Raw genomic sequence first — 15,049 nt, 5'->3', positions numbered from 1 at the left:
CAGCTATAACATCAAAACGTACCAGTTTGGGTGACGGCTGCTAAAAGCTGGGAACTGGGAGCAGACTGCACAAGCCTGCAGGCAGCTCCGTGTGTTGGAGAACATTCTTTCCAGGTGCCTCAGTTGGTCTTAGCCTCTCCTCCGTGCAGCTTGCCTGTTTTCTGCTGCTTCCAGGCAGCTGCCCTGGACTCTCTGTCTTTTTTCTTTTCCTTTTTGTTTGTCTGTTTTCTAGTTTGCCTTGCCTGAGAGTGACTCTCAGTGGTCTTTATAATTATTGCTCACTCTGGGAGGGAGAGGACTAGTGAAATTGGTCAGTTTCAGGTACTCCCTGAAGCTAATTTTGAGTTGTTTACCTTTTGTGTTGAGATTCACTGGGCGATAGAATGTTTCAATTTCAGAATGTTCCAATCTCAGAGAAAGCTGCTGTACAAAAAGAGGTTGGGTAGAAGGGAAGGAAATAAAAGGGATATGTGTGACTGGTAAAGCAGGAGGGGAAAAAAGTTCAGTGAAAAGTAATGTACTAGAGATTTAAAGTTACCGCTGTGTCATATTGCTAAAATGGAGTATGTAAGGGTCAGAAAAGTGTTTCATTTGATTTAGCACCATAGAAACCTGTGACTTTTATTGTATAGCAAATCACCTATAATTAAATTCCCAGTTCCAGTTCTACAAATTGACAATTTGGATTTGGGGGATCAGGCTGGTTCTACTGATGTGGGTGAAGCTTCCCAGGCATGTGTATGTGATTACCTAGCAGCCTGGCTAGCCGGTGTCTTGATTACCACGTCAGGATTGACTAGTTTCTTTCTTCATATGGTTTTTAATTTTGGTATTTTGAAATGGGGTCTCATATAGCCAACACTGGTGTCAGACCTGCTGTATAGCAGAGGAGAACCTTGAGCTCGATAATCTGTCTTCCTTGTTTGCATACAGCTATATGCCCCATGCCATTTAACTAATGGATAACTGAAAAGGGACAGTGTGGGCTTGCTCAGATGTCCAGAACCTCAGGTTATCAAACTCAACACAAGGGCATTAAAGCTGGGTCAGATTCAGACTCAAGGCCTAACCCTTCTTAACTTGGTGTCGCTATGGAACAGTCTAAAGGCCTTGTTCACGGTAGGCAGGTGCTCCGCTGAGCGGTGGCCCTAGCCCATCCTTACTTCTGGATGGGAAAAGCCAGCCACATTGCCTGCATCTTTGTAGATGCAGGGAAACGGTTGTTCCTTTTGCACCTGCCACAGTGATGATCATGGCAAAGGCATCAAGGCTGATTTTAGTGGACCTGAGAAGCTGTATTGGATTAGTGGGAAAATGGTAGTCTGAACATTTGTGTGGTTTATTTTTCCTTCTGTGAATACCTGCCTACCTTCCATCCAAGAACGGTATTCAAATACTGACAGGATCTAAATACAGTACGATAGGAGGTGGGAAGGCAAGAGAACTCATGAGGTGAAGCCCTCCGAAAGCTGCAGAGCCTGAGACCTTGTGAACCATAGCGGGCTAGTTTTTATGTGAAGAAACTTGTTCCTTTCTGGGAACAGAAGATGGGTAAAAAAGTATCTAGGCATTTAATTTGGTGATGGGAGGCTGAGGAAGTTCTGATTTGAACCTGCATATTTTCAGTGAAGTAGTCTACCAAGAGCAGCGGTGCGAGACTGTCTGCCCGAGGCTTGCAATAGAGAGAGGCCATCGTTTTATTCAGCTGCACTTGCATGTTGACTGCTATCTAGAGAAATAAAAAGATTTCAGTAGATGAGAGGTAGCCACTGTTTATGTAAAGCACACTACTTGTAAAGAGATTTACGGGAGCACTTTTTGTGGTGCTAGGTGGAAGTTGATTTAGTTGAGATGTCCCAGGGCTGGGACTCTGTTTGATTTGAGCTAATTAAACTTTACTTTTTTGGGTTTTGTTTGTTTTTGAGATTGCATCTCACTATGTAGTATTGGTTGTTCTGGAACTCACTGTGTAGACCCAGCTGGCCTCAAACTCAAAGAGATCTGCCTGCCTCTGCTGGGACCAAAGGTGTGTGCCACCAGCCACTATGCCCAGCATTTTTTCGTTGTTGGTGTTGGTTCTTAAGAAAGATTAACACAAGTTAAGACCATATCTGCTTCTTCTTCTTCTTCTTTTTTTTAAACATTAACAAAACATGAACTCAAAATTTGGTCCATTTTCTAAAAGGACTTTCTAAAGAACTATTGGAAACTGCAGCCATTTTCCAGTGTCTTTGGGTTGGTTCCAGAATCCTCTTGGATTCCTACATTTTCTTTTACACTTGATAACATCTCTAGATGACTTGTGCTTCCTTTTTTTTTTTTTTTTTGGCTTTTTGAGACAGGGTTTTTCTGCGTAGCCTTGACTGTCCTGGACTTGGCTTTGTAGACCAGGCTGGCCTCGAACTCACAGTGATCCACCTGCCTCTGCCTCCCGAGTGCTGGGATTAAAGGCGTGCACCACCACCACCCGGCTGACTTGTGCTTCCTAATACAGTGTATACATTAAGTAAAGAGTTGTTAAGTTGTATTGCCTTGAGAATAGTGGTTAACTGTGCACATTCAGCACAGAAGTAAAATAGAACATTCTTGCTCTATATTTGAGTAACAAATGTGCACTAATACAGAGGGAGCACTGTATTTTATTGGTATACATGAGAATCATTAGATGAACATGTTTACAATTAATAGGATTAATTAATTACAATCAGATGGTGGCGTAGTGGTGAATTTTCTCTCTTCAGCAGAGAGGGCATTGCATGTACTACAGACCTAAGAAATAATGATCATTCAATATTTGGTTGATGTTAGTACTCCCTAGAAGTAAGGAGTTTTGACAACGCCTGGGCTGTTTGAATCTGATGCTAGCTGAATTGACGCACACTGTTGAAACAGCCTTTAAACAGTTGGAATAGAAATAAATGTATTTAAGAGAGAATAGCTTCGTGTGTGTGTGTGTGTGTGTGTGTGTGTGTGTGTGTGTTTTGTTAGGAGTTTCTCTTATTAGATTTTTCCATTGTCCTTGATAAGAAAAAGCCTAATTTCTTATTCTGTCTAATTGCTGTATGGATTGTCTTTAGTCTAGTTGCTGTACGGATTGTCTTTAGTCTAATTGCTGTATGGATTGTCTTTAGTGAGTGTGCCACCTGCTGGTTCGCAGATGTACAGTCTTGGGGAGGACTGTGAACTTTATAGTTGTCCTAATTCTGCCTTATACCTGGAGGTGAAATCCTAGGAGAAACCAGCTCTGAGTAAACATGACCATGTAGGATTCTAGTAGGAGTTTGTTTTTGACTCTCCAACAGTGAACTTAATGGAACATTGTGAATTATTAAGAAACATCACAAGAATGTCATGATTCATTTCTAACCAGATCAACCTAGAAATGTGCTATTGTCTTGTTCTTGATTCCTCTCAGTGCTATTTCTCTGTTTTGTCAACAAAAGGATGTTTTATATATATATATATATATAGAGTCAAGAATTAATGATTCAGTTGATTTTTTTCTTCTTCTTAGGACTGTTAGTGTCGCTTACGCACATTTGAGATGGTAGAGTGCTCAGCCCTAAGTAGAAATATCCCATCACACTCCTCCTAAGGCTCAGGGTCTTTGGGGAAGAGGGGAAGACAGATCATAAGAGCCGCAGGTGGGGGTAACTTCAAGGACACAGTGTTTGGACACAGTCCGGACAGGTGCAGAACTCGGAGCACTTAAACCAGCATGAAATCCCACCTTTAGCTGAGGAGCTGGCGGCATTTGATAGCTACTGGGAGAGAAGAGTCAGTTTTCTTGATAATGTTACCTCTAGTAGGTCAGACACACTGAGGGCAGGCACAACTCTGTGAGTTTGTTTGTTTGTTTATTTATTTTTAACTCTGTGAGTTTATAAGAAAAAGAAAGAGAGAAAGAAACTCAAAGTTGGATGGTGAAGGGGAGGGAGGTGGACATGACCAAATACATTGTATGACATTCTCAAAGTATTAATAAAAATACTCTTTAAAAACAAAATATACATTTTCTTTTTTTGGGGGGATGGGTGTTGAGACAGTGTTTTACTATGTAGCCCTGGCTGTCCTGAACTCACTGTAGAACAGGTTGGCCTTGGACTCACAGGGATCCTCCTGCCTCTACCTTCCTAGTGCTGGGATAAAGATGTTTACTACCACACTCAAAATACGTGTTTCTTTTACATTACTGTTTGAATTTTACAAAGATTATATTATTTACATTATATCTATTTTTTTTTAATTGCACTGGAAAGATGGCTTACTGGCTGCTCTTGCAGAGGACTTGGGTTCTACTAGATTTTGTGCATAACAGGAACAAAATGTAATTGCAACAAGAGACATGAAAACTTTAAATTTAAGTGCTTTCTGGAAGTTTCAAATTACCCACTAAAAATAGGGGAATCCCACTTGTCATCTTTTTACTATAAACACATGGTAAGCTCAGTTAAATTTTTTAGACTTGTTTTTATTTTATGTGTATGGGTGTTGTGTCTGAATGTATGTAATGTGCACCACATGCATGCAGTGCTCACAGAGGCCAGAAGAGGGCGTTGGATCCCCTGGAGCCGGAGTTACTGATGGTTGTGAGCGGCCACGTGGGTGCTGGGAACGGAAGCCAGCAGGAGCAAGGAGTGCTGCTGACCAGAGAGCCAGCTCTCAGCCCACAGAGGCTTTGTTTTGTTTTTGTTTAGTTTTTACTATTTTGCTGTTGGGCTTTTGGACACTGTGTGTGTCACCATGTGCCCCAGGCTGGCCCTGGCCCTGATCCTCCTTCCCACACTTCCCACATCACAGTCACAGGCATGCCCCATCAATCTTATCATATCATCATCAACATTTTTATTTTGGAACGGCGAAGGAAGTTAATAAATAAATACATTGCTCCCTAGTATGTACTATATATAAGATAGATCTAGTAAGGCTCATTTTTTATATAATGTCTTTTAAACGCAGTCATTCTTCATTCTTGCTTTCCTTATGTTAGGTGAGTAGTTGAGCTTCTGTTGGGGTGAGGGAGGAGCCCTGGCACTGCCATTGGGTCTGTCAGGCTCGGAGGAGCCTCTCTGTTTGTTTTCTTTCCTTGTTTCCTCACTCTCCTGCCTTGCTTCCTTTCTGCTTCCTTCCCACCTTCTTTTTATTTACCTTGTGACTTGGCCTTAACTTCCAAGAACATTTAAAAAGAAATGTCTGGTGCTCTGTTCAGCACTAAAACTGGAACGATACAGAGAAGATTAGCATGGCCCCTGAGGGAATATGACACACAGATTCATGAAGCATTCCATATTTTTGAGTAAGTAGATCTAAAAAGAAATATCATCTAACCCAACTGAAGGAAGTATTTGCTGAGGTCACTACAGTAACTGCCACTATTTCTCACCCTCCGTCTTCAGACAACCTTGTAACTTAGACTCCTCCGCTCTCCTTCCACATTTCTCACCTGTCAATATACTTGTTTCCTCAAAGTTCAGTTCATCTGATACTCCTCCCCCTCTTTTGAGACAGTCTTATTTACTCTTGGCTGGCCTGGAGTTTGCTGCACAGACAAGGCTGACCCTGATCTTGTGACAAGCCTACTCTTGTCACCTGAGTGCTGATATTATGGGTGTGTGCCACTATGCTGGAGTGTACATGGCCTGTCATCTATCCATCCATCCCTCCCTTCTTCCCTCCCTCCCTCCTTCCCTCCCTTCCCACCTCTGTCCCTCCCTCTCCTCCTCATCTGTCCTCTCTTCCTTGTGTGCAGGTGTGCATGCGTTTGTGCAGATGTGCTTGTGATTGTTAAGTGTGTGCAGGTACATGTGGGGGTCAGCCCTAGGTAGTGTTTTTCAGGTCATCTCCCTTGCTTTTTGAGTAAAGAATCTCAGGGATCCTCCCATTCTCATCCCTGCCTCCCTGGTTCTGGGATGGATTACAAGTGTGCACCACCACAGCTGGCTTTTTATCTGTCTGTCTGTCTATTCTTTTTTATTGGTTCTTTGTGAATTTCATATTGTGTACCTCAATTCCACTTATCTCCCCTCTCCTCACACCTGCCCTCTACCCTTGCAACCTCTCCCCCAACAGAGAAAAAAAGTCTTGTTGTGGAAGCTGTAGGGTGTCACAGGGTGTCCCACAGTGTACCCTTTTGTCCACACTTCTTTGTTTGCAAATGTTCATTGCAGTGACTCATTGGTTTGGTACAAGGCCTCTGGCTTCTGCTAACTGGATCCTCACTGGGACTCCTCTCGGATATCCTGTTGTTGTTGCCTGTGTCATGGGGAGCCTCCAGCTTTGGATCTGCAGGACCAGCCCCTTCATGCACTCTAGCAGTTCATAGATGGGGAGATGTTGGGTTGGGCCAATACAAAGCCCTGGATCTAGACCTGAGAGGTGAGTTGGTTAGCTCACCTGTTCTCCTGCTCTCCTGGCTGGCTCATCTGCAACCCCTGCAACCAGGGCCTGCTCTCCTGAGTGTCGCAGCTGGTGAGGGGCAGAGCCAGCTTTTCTGCCTGCCATAGAGCAAAGGGTGAGGGGGACATCTCTCCTGATCTCTCATGCCTCCAGGGCCAGCTCTGCAGACGCCCAGTTCTGCACAGCCGTTAGATAGTAATATGTCCCCAGGCGTCAGCTCAGACAAAGGACTCCGCCTGGCTTTGGTGGTAACAGACCCCTGCTGCTGCAGGGTCACAGACCCAGACATGCCCTGGTGGCAGCACAGGCCAGGCCCCTAGCACGGTCCCAGGTGCCATCACTGCTGTTCCTCGCTACCCTCCAGAGTCTGCAGTTCTGCCTCCCCTCGTTGTGCCCATATCCTTCTGCTTCTCTTCCTCCACTACTTTCTTCCTTCTCTCAGGATGTCCAGAGTCTCTGAGTATCCAGGGTTGTCTAAGGAGTGTTATGCCCCACTCACACATTATGGCAGCAGGCCGAGGTCATCTCAGCCATGGGCTGCCCCCCCACTCCCTTAGGCCTCATGGTCCTATCTGATGATTGTCATTCTGATGGTTGTCGGTCTGGTGGTTGTCTGGGGCTCCATCTTCACCCAGCTCCTTGGGAGGGTCGTCTGTCTTGGGCTCACTCCCAGCCCGGTCTCAGCTGGGGTTCTTTTAGTCTCTGGCCTTATTCCCCATCCTGGGAGCCAGACCGGGCCTGCACGGCTCTGGACTACTGGTCATCTCAGGCTCACTTCTTTTAGGGAGTCACTCAGATGTTCACAGGTAGAACACTGAGTGTAGACCCAGCCTCTTTCCTCTCTGCCTCCCACTGATGCACCTGTGACACAGCAGCCTCTAAGGGCAGTCACACCTGGCTCCTTATGTGCTTGCTGGGGATCAAACTCAGGTCCTCATGCTGTGCCACAAGTGCTTTAACTGTTTGAGCTGTTTCCTCAACTTCACATTAATTTCGTTTTTCTTTTATGTGTATCTATGTCTGTCACCCTTGGAGGCTAGAAATGGGCAGTGAATCCCCTGGAGCTAGAGGTAGAGATGATGTGAGCCTTCATGTGGCTGCTGGAGTTAAACCTAGGTCCTCTGGAGTAGCATTGTGCGTTAGTGCGGAGCCATTTCTTTATCCCTGCATCACATTTTAAAAATTAAGCTTTTGACTTGCATAGCATAAACAGTAATGTTATCAAAACATTGTATGGTCTTTTCTAGAAAACTTTAGAATCTATATTTTAGATCTATAAAATACAGTTGCCTTTTAGGATGAAACTTAATTTTCCTCAAGGCATCATCTGGTTTTTTCCCCTGCCATCTGTGTTATAACCAGGACATATATTTTATATACTTGCTCATCATCATATTTGCGCGCACATGTGTGTGTGTGTGCTCACCTGGGTGCTTTTGCTGGCTCTTTTCCTCTGCTGTTCTCCATGTGGATTTCCATCAGGTTCTTGGTGGACCTGCAGCTCAGTATTTAGGCGCGCAGGTCTGTGTTCTTCTCCCAGTGCGGGCTACAGTGGGTTTATGCTAGCATGCCCAGCCTTTTTTGCCATGCTGGGGAATTACAGCGCTGATCCTTGCTTACGCAGCAAGCATCCTACACATGGAGCCATCTCTTCAGCTGCTTGCTGCTGTAGTATTTTGCACCAAGTGGATCCCTAGTTAATAAGCAGCTTTTCAGGGACAAGTACTTTGAATATTATAGCCATTTCCTCTTTTTTCTTTTTGTTTTCACCCCCATTTATTTACTTATTTATTTAATCACTTTACAGCCTTATCCCAGCCATTTCCTCTTTTTCTATTAAAATCATTTTTAGTTGTCTGAGTCAGTATTGTAACCAGTTGCCTGTATTCTTCTCCTTATCACTGTTTCCTAACTGGCTTCACTATTTCAGTGCTTCTCAACCTGTGGGTCACGACAACCCTTTCTCGGGGTCACCCAAGACCATCAGAAAACACAGGTGATTACATTACAACTGATAACAGCAAAATTAGAATTATGAAGTAGTAATGAAAATAGCTTTATAGTTGGGGTCACCACAAGTGAGGATAGTTGGGGTCACCACAAGGTGAGAAACTATGTTAAAGGGTCACAGCGTTAGGACGGTTAAGAACCACTGCTCTATTTGGTTTTTTCCCAATCGAGTTTGTACTGTAGACTAGATATTTCATTCATTTGGCAAGTGCTTTCTGAGTACCCACTAATACTAATGTCTATCTTATGTAATAGCAGGGGCATAAAATGATGCCTGTCCTTGTCTAAGGAGCAGAATAGGGAGTACAGTGTGCTAAAGGCCATGTGTATAGGCTCAGACTAGCTAGGTGTTAGGGGAGCAGCGCAGCTCTGCTAGGTGGAGGTCAGGGAGAGTGAGCATGCACACTTAAAGACTTTGAGATATTTCATGGAGTCTGCTTAGGGGGAGGGACTGGTAAGCGTCTCACTCTGAGGAACAGCCTATGTGTATTCACAGCATTTAAAACTGCGTAGAACAGCACTGCGCTGTGAGATTCAGTGCCAGCTCAGAAGCCTCTCCATGGTGGGCTCTTACCTTTCCCTGCTTAGCTCTCTTTTCTTTCAGCTGCATTTTCATGTACTGCCCCCCCCCTTCAGTGACAAAGTCTGAACCTTGCCAGCCTTTTCTCTTGTTGTTTTATACCCTCACCCTTCATCTCCGTACCTTTGTAGAAATCTTGTCTGCTTAGATCTCCTTCCCAGCTTCATGTTGCTGGTTCTATTATGGTGACTTCAGAATCTACTGCGGTTTAGTTGTTGAGGGCTGTTTCTCTGGGTCGACTCTTGAGGTCCAGTTTCCTCGTTTTCCCCATAGTTGCTGCTGAGATGTGTACAAGGAGTGGCCACACAGTAACTTGAATTACTGAATCCGAGCATTCTGTGCTGTCTGAGCCCGAGCAGCTCATCTATGCTGGCTCTCTGGCCCTCGCAGACTGCAGACGCGTGCAGGGTGTGAAGTCTGCTCCCCAGGGTGACTTGTCCTGGCCTTTGTTTAGAGGAGCACACTCATGAGCCTGGGCCTCGGCAAACAGTACTTGCTCTCGCCTCACATTCTAACGGCCTTTACATTTGGTTTTAATATCTGGACTACTAATCTACCCAGAATTCATTTAATGTTTCTGTGAAGTTGGTAATAGCAGTACTTTCTGCTCTGTCCTTAGTGGCTGATACCGTGTTATCCTGTCACTTTTATATAAATTTCATGTTTATGAGTCTGTTTTACTCCATCTTACGTCTCATTGAATCATTTTCCCCTCACCAGCACCACATTATCTAAATTACTTCAGCTTTGTATTGGGCTTAGTGTTGGTAGAACCAAGTCCATTCACTGTTTTTAGTTCCTTTAATGTCTTGGTATTTAGGGCCTTTTGTATGTTTGTAGAATAAATTTTTCTCTTTCTTTCTTTTCTTTTTTTTTTTGCTTCTGCCTCGCTTTTCTCTCTCACTACTTTTCCTTCTCCCCTTCCCTTCCAGTCTCTCCCCGCTATTGCTTTCCCACATTCTTTACCCCTTTTCTGTCTTCTTCTGTTTTTGCTTTTTTCATATTTTATTTAATTAAAAAATTGAAATGATTAGATCATTTCCCCCTTCGTTTTCCTCCCACCTCCTATGTGACCCCACAGCCTCTACCCTTGCTCTCTCTTGAAGCTGTGAACACACACACACACACACACACACACACACACACACACACACACACACACACACACCCCCTTAAATGTGTGGCTACCTTCCTGTTTTTTGTTTGTTTTGTTTTTTAATGCAAAGTCTCATAGTTCAGGCTGGCCTGGAAATTGCTACCTAAAGACTAACCTGGAACTCCAGGCCGTGTCTGGGATTACGGGTGGGTCCCACCATACCCAGCTGTCACTCTTCTACTCGCAGCCCCAGGTCTTCCTTGAATGAACCGGAGACTCCATTCACTTAGCTGCATCCTCACCTCAGAACCAAAGCTTGCTGTGATGATTGCGTTGAATCCCTTATCCGAAGGAGGATGTATTTTTGCAATGTTTGAAACTTTTTAGTTCCTTATTTCATGAATGCAGTATCTTTTCAGATAGGTAGTTTTCATAACTTTTCTCAGGTTCATGAAAGTGCATCTTTCTACTGTGTTTTTAAACTTCTTTGTTATTTATCTTTACCTTTTTTTTTCCTTGAAAACCTTTTGGGATAATTATAAGCAGAAAGTTGCAAAAATAGTATTTTGAACCTATCAACCATCATGCATCTGCCCCTGCACACTTATGTACTTATAACAAAACCAAGAAGTTCACACGGTACAGTGCTAGTTGGTAGAATTTATGTAATTTACTCCTGAATTTTTATGGTTTTTTTTTTTTTTTTTTTTTTTTGGAGACAAGGTTTCCCTGTGTATCCCTGGCTGTCTTGGAACTCATTCAGTATGCCAGTCTGGCCTTAAACTCACAGAGATTTAACTGCATTTGCCTCCTGAGTGCTGGGATTGCAGGTGTGTACCATCACTACCAGCGATTTTTTAATTTTTAATTTGTGGTTTTGCCTGCATGCATGTATGTGCGTCACTTATGTGTCTAGTGCTTCCAGAGACCAGAAGAAGACATCAGATCCCTTGGAATTGAAGTTATAAACAACTGTGAACCTATGTGGGTGCTCGGAATTGAGCGTGAGTCCTGGGAGAGTAGCCAGTACTTAGCTCCTGAGCCAGCGCCCCAGTTCTCTTACCCTTGTATGCAGGGTCTGTGTGGTTCTGTGTGCAGTGGTTCCCAACCTCCCTAATGCTGTGACCCTGTAATATCCTTCCTCTTGTTGTGCTGACCCCAAACCATAAAATTATCTTTGTTGCTGCTTCATAACTGTAATTTTGCTACTGTTATGAATGGTAATTAAATCTCCGTTTTCTGATGGTCTTAGGCGACCCCTGTGAAAGGGGGTCACAACTCACGGCTTGAGAAGCGCTGCTATAGAGAGCGTCAAGTACGCACAAGTGCAGCCAAGAGGGGTTGCTTCCTGCCTCTTCACTCCTACACCTGTGTTTTCTTAAAGCTGCTCATCTGCCGCCCATTTCTAGGTTTCTGTCACCTTGAAGGAAACCATAGCATATAACCAACCCTTCGAGCTGGACTCTTTCTTTGTGCATGTGACTGTTATGTATGCGGTAGCATAGTTCCACCTGTTGAAAAACACTTGGAATGCTTTCAACCTGGGAACATTTTCTATAAATCAAAGTTTTCATTTTCTTAGGAAATATACAATAGTGTGATTTCTGGCTCTGTGGGTTAAATACTTGATTTTTTTATTTTAATAAGAAAGTACCAGAATTATTTTTACTGTAGCTATGCAACCAGGAATATCCGAGATTAGCCTTTTCACACTCTTGCCTATATGTAGTGTTACTGTCATGTTACTGCAGTCACTTGTGTAGTGTGAGGTTTCTTTCGTGCTCTAGAGGCAGTGCTGCTGGATCTTCATGCACTCGCCTTTTCCTGTGCGTTCTTCAAACGCTGCTTGCTCGCCTCTTTTGTCACTGTGTGATTATATTCTTACAGTGCCTTTTTGCAAGTTTTTATAGATCATAGTTCTACAAGTCACTTACCACATAGGTGTTTTCTGATTTGACAACTCTTTGAACATTGTGCGGGTTTGTCTGTCTTGTTTAGAAGTTTTGCATAAGCTTGTACTCTGGGATCTTGTGTGCCATGTATTTCAGCTCTTCTGAGCTACTCTACATCACTGACTGACTGCATAGTTGTATTTTGCCATATGAATATAGCAATTCAGCTATCCTGTGTTTGATAGACACTGTGTTTGCTGTGAATGCTTCAGTATATTTGCCTTACTGTAGACATAGGTGCTTGTTTCTCTTGAGCACATCCAAAGAAGTGGACCCTGGAGCCCTACACACACACACACACACACACACACACACACACACACACACACACACACATTTGTGTGTGTGTGTGTGTGTATCTTTAGATTATATACTTTCTTTTGCTTGTTTTTTTCACGGAATATTTTTCTAATATTTCACTTAAAAATTCTCTTATCTATATTTTAAAAACACACACAAATGAGTTAAATGTCTATTTAACACTGGCTGGCCTAAAATTCCCAAGAGATCTGCCTGCCTCTGCTATTTTCTTATTACTGATCACTTGCTCACATGTATTATATATGCACAAAGTGCTAAACAATTCTCTGAGTGCTTTACACAGATACACATATACGTAGCGATCAGATGTTGTTTGGCCAATTTGTCTTATTTCACTTGTTCTTGAAAATTACATTCCTTAGCTTTGTATATTGAATGAGATTTTATTGTCCCCTGGCTTTTGTTGTTGCTACTGAGAAATCACCTATTTGTTTTCAAATGCTCTTCTTTTTAAAAAAGCTTTTAAAAAATCCCAAAGCCAACACACTATGTTGAAAAGGTTTTCTTAATTGAAGTAGGATTACACCTCTTTCCCCCACCCTTCCCTCCCTCCAGCTTCCGCCAACACCCCTCTACAACCCTCCCAGGTTCCTGTGTGTAGGTGCCGTCCTGGGGTAGGTGCCGTCCTGGGGTAGGTGCCGTCCTGGGGTAGGTACTTGGTGCCGTTGTGTGACCTGTACATATTTGGTGACTCACAGGTTAGACTTTTTCCTCCTTCAGGGCGCTTTAGTTTTATGTTTCTCTGTGCTATGCCCTGGATAACTTTTCTTGTTTTAATTCTAATATTTTTACTAACTGCAAATGAACTTGTCTATTGAACTTTTACTTATTTGTAATTGTTTATTTGCCTATTTGAGCTTTTATTTTTGTAATTATTCCTTAAAGATTTCTGGAATTGTCTTTATGTTTTTGACAGTTACAGATATTCTGTCTCTTTTGTTATGTGTGAAGCCAAACCCTGCCTTTGTTGGTGTTGGCAGATAACATCAGAGACCAGATAGATACATATGCTGTGGTGTTCGACTTAATTCTCTGGGCTCTTGGGTGTTTTGGTTTTGTTTTGTTTTTTCCCCCCTATAATTTTTTTGTCTGAATCATTTATGTTACTTTATTTTCTATTAAATAAATATACTTATAGTAATTCCTTGAGAATATCATACAACCAATTTTGATCATATTCACCACCATTCCTGCCTTGCCCTCCTTTAAACATATTTTGTTTTGGTTATTTTTTTCTGTTGTGTGTCTTTGGTTGGGGAGAGTTAGTGCAAATTACACAGCTTGCTACTAATGAAAATAAAAAGTAAATTTGATTCAGTAATTTGGGGAAATGTTCAGTAGAACAGTTTTCATTAGATGTCCAAATTACCCTAAATTATGAGGCAGTTACAAATTGTTGGGTAACAACTTATCTTTTACATTTATTATAGTACATGCCTGCTTTTAGTTTGTACCTAATAATTTTCTTGCTTTAGGGGTACAGACATTTCCATCATGGCTCATTCAAAGACAAGGACCAACGATGGGAAGATTACTTACCCTCCTGGTGTCAAGGAAATCTCAGATAAAATCTCTAAAGAGGAGATGGTGAGACGGTTAAAGGTGAGTGAATTGTGTGTGCTTCAGACAGCTGGGCAGTGGTGGGCGTTTCTGTGGGAGTCTTCACGTAGGGCCATGGCATTTGCTTTGCTAGGGTTTAAAGGTAGCAGATGGCAGAGAAAGAGTTTGTGGGAATAGGGCAGGTAAGGAACAGAAGGGACCCTACTGCTACTGGCAGAGTGATTAGTACATGTCCCATGATATTTTTATGCTGTTCATTATCAAATTATCTGTTCTTCCTAGATGCTCCCCACCCCTCCTCCACCTGTCTTCAGGTCTGGGAAAGGAAGTTTCTGGTATTTATAGGAGTCCCAGGCTATAGGTTACCTTCTGGTAGGTTATTTTTAGGGTAGAGAGGGCTTGACCGTTAGTGTCTGTCTCTGCTTCTGGCATGCAGTAACAAACGAAGGTGGAAGGTACACCTTGCACGAAGCATTGTCTGTGACAAGAGTCTCTTTAGATTGTGTTGAATAATGTTTTACCTTTTTCTTCAGGGTATTAATGGTCCCTGTGACTGTTACAATGTTTAAAGTAGCATTAACAGACATGCCCATGTGAAGCTGGTTGGCCAGTTGCTTAAGATCACCCTTCCATTTGAGCAATGTTCTCTCTTTCTTCCCCCCCCCCCCCCCGTGTGTGTGTGTGTGTGTGTCTGTGTCTTATGTAGATATCTTGTTATTATAATACTCATTTCTTTCAAATGATGCAAAACACAAACTTATACTTGCTAGTGGATCATATGTAATATTCAACATGTACATTTTGTAATGTTTGCTGATCTGTTATTCTTTACCTGATTGTTGGTGTTGGAAAACTTGTCTTCATCACTGAAGATCCAGGAGCGTCATGGAAGTAGTATGTAAGGCTGCGGTGTGGGGGTGCGAGTGGCAACGGTGCTGCCGGCAGCGCCGCTCTGCAGGAGACTTCTGACAGGAGGGAAGCTCTGGCCGCTCAGTCAGTTAGGAGCTGTGTCTGTCTCATTCAGGAGAGCCAAGCTCGCCTCTTTAGGTGTGATGTGTCTACTTTCCTGTGCATTACATTTTCTTGATCTACTGATTTTTATTTTTATTTTTTTGTGAAACTGGCATGTTTATT

The 15,049-nt window shown here is 42.9% G+C and overlaps 1 protein-coding gene across 2 annotated transcripts in view; it reads left to right on the top strand.

Moving 5' to 3' along the window:
• Positions 1-15,049, top strand: part of PDS5B (PDS5 cohesin associated factor B) — a 143,086-nt gene that overhangs the window by 30,877 nt on the left and 97,160 nt on the right. For both annotated transcript variants that reach the window (XM_084762487.1, XM_084762486.1), the window contains one exon: positions 13,831-13,957. In XM_084762487.1, coding sequence (XP_084618613.1) covers positions 13,850-13,957 — 108 coding nt within the window. In that variant the 5' untranslated portion in view covers positions 13,831-13,849. Of the gene's footprint in view, positions 1-13,830; positions 13,958-15,049 lie in introns of those variants that run through there.

The sequence above is a fragment of the Acomys minous genome (assembly GCF_964271855.1).
Source record: "Acomys minous genome assembly, chromosome: 16".
NCBI classification, from domain to species: Eukaryota; Metazoa; Chordata; class Mammalia; order Rodentia; family Muridae; genus Acomys; species Acomys minous.
Note: the sequence above shows the minus strand (reverse complement) of the source record. Positions and strands in the feature narration are given on the sequence as shown.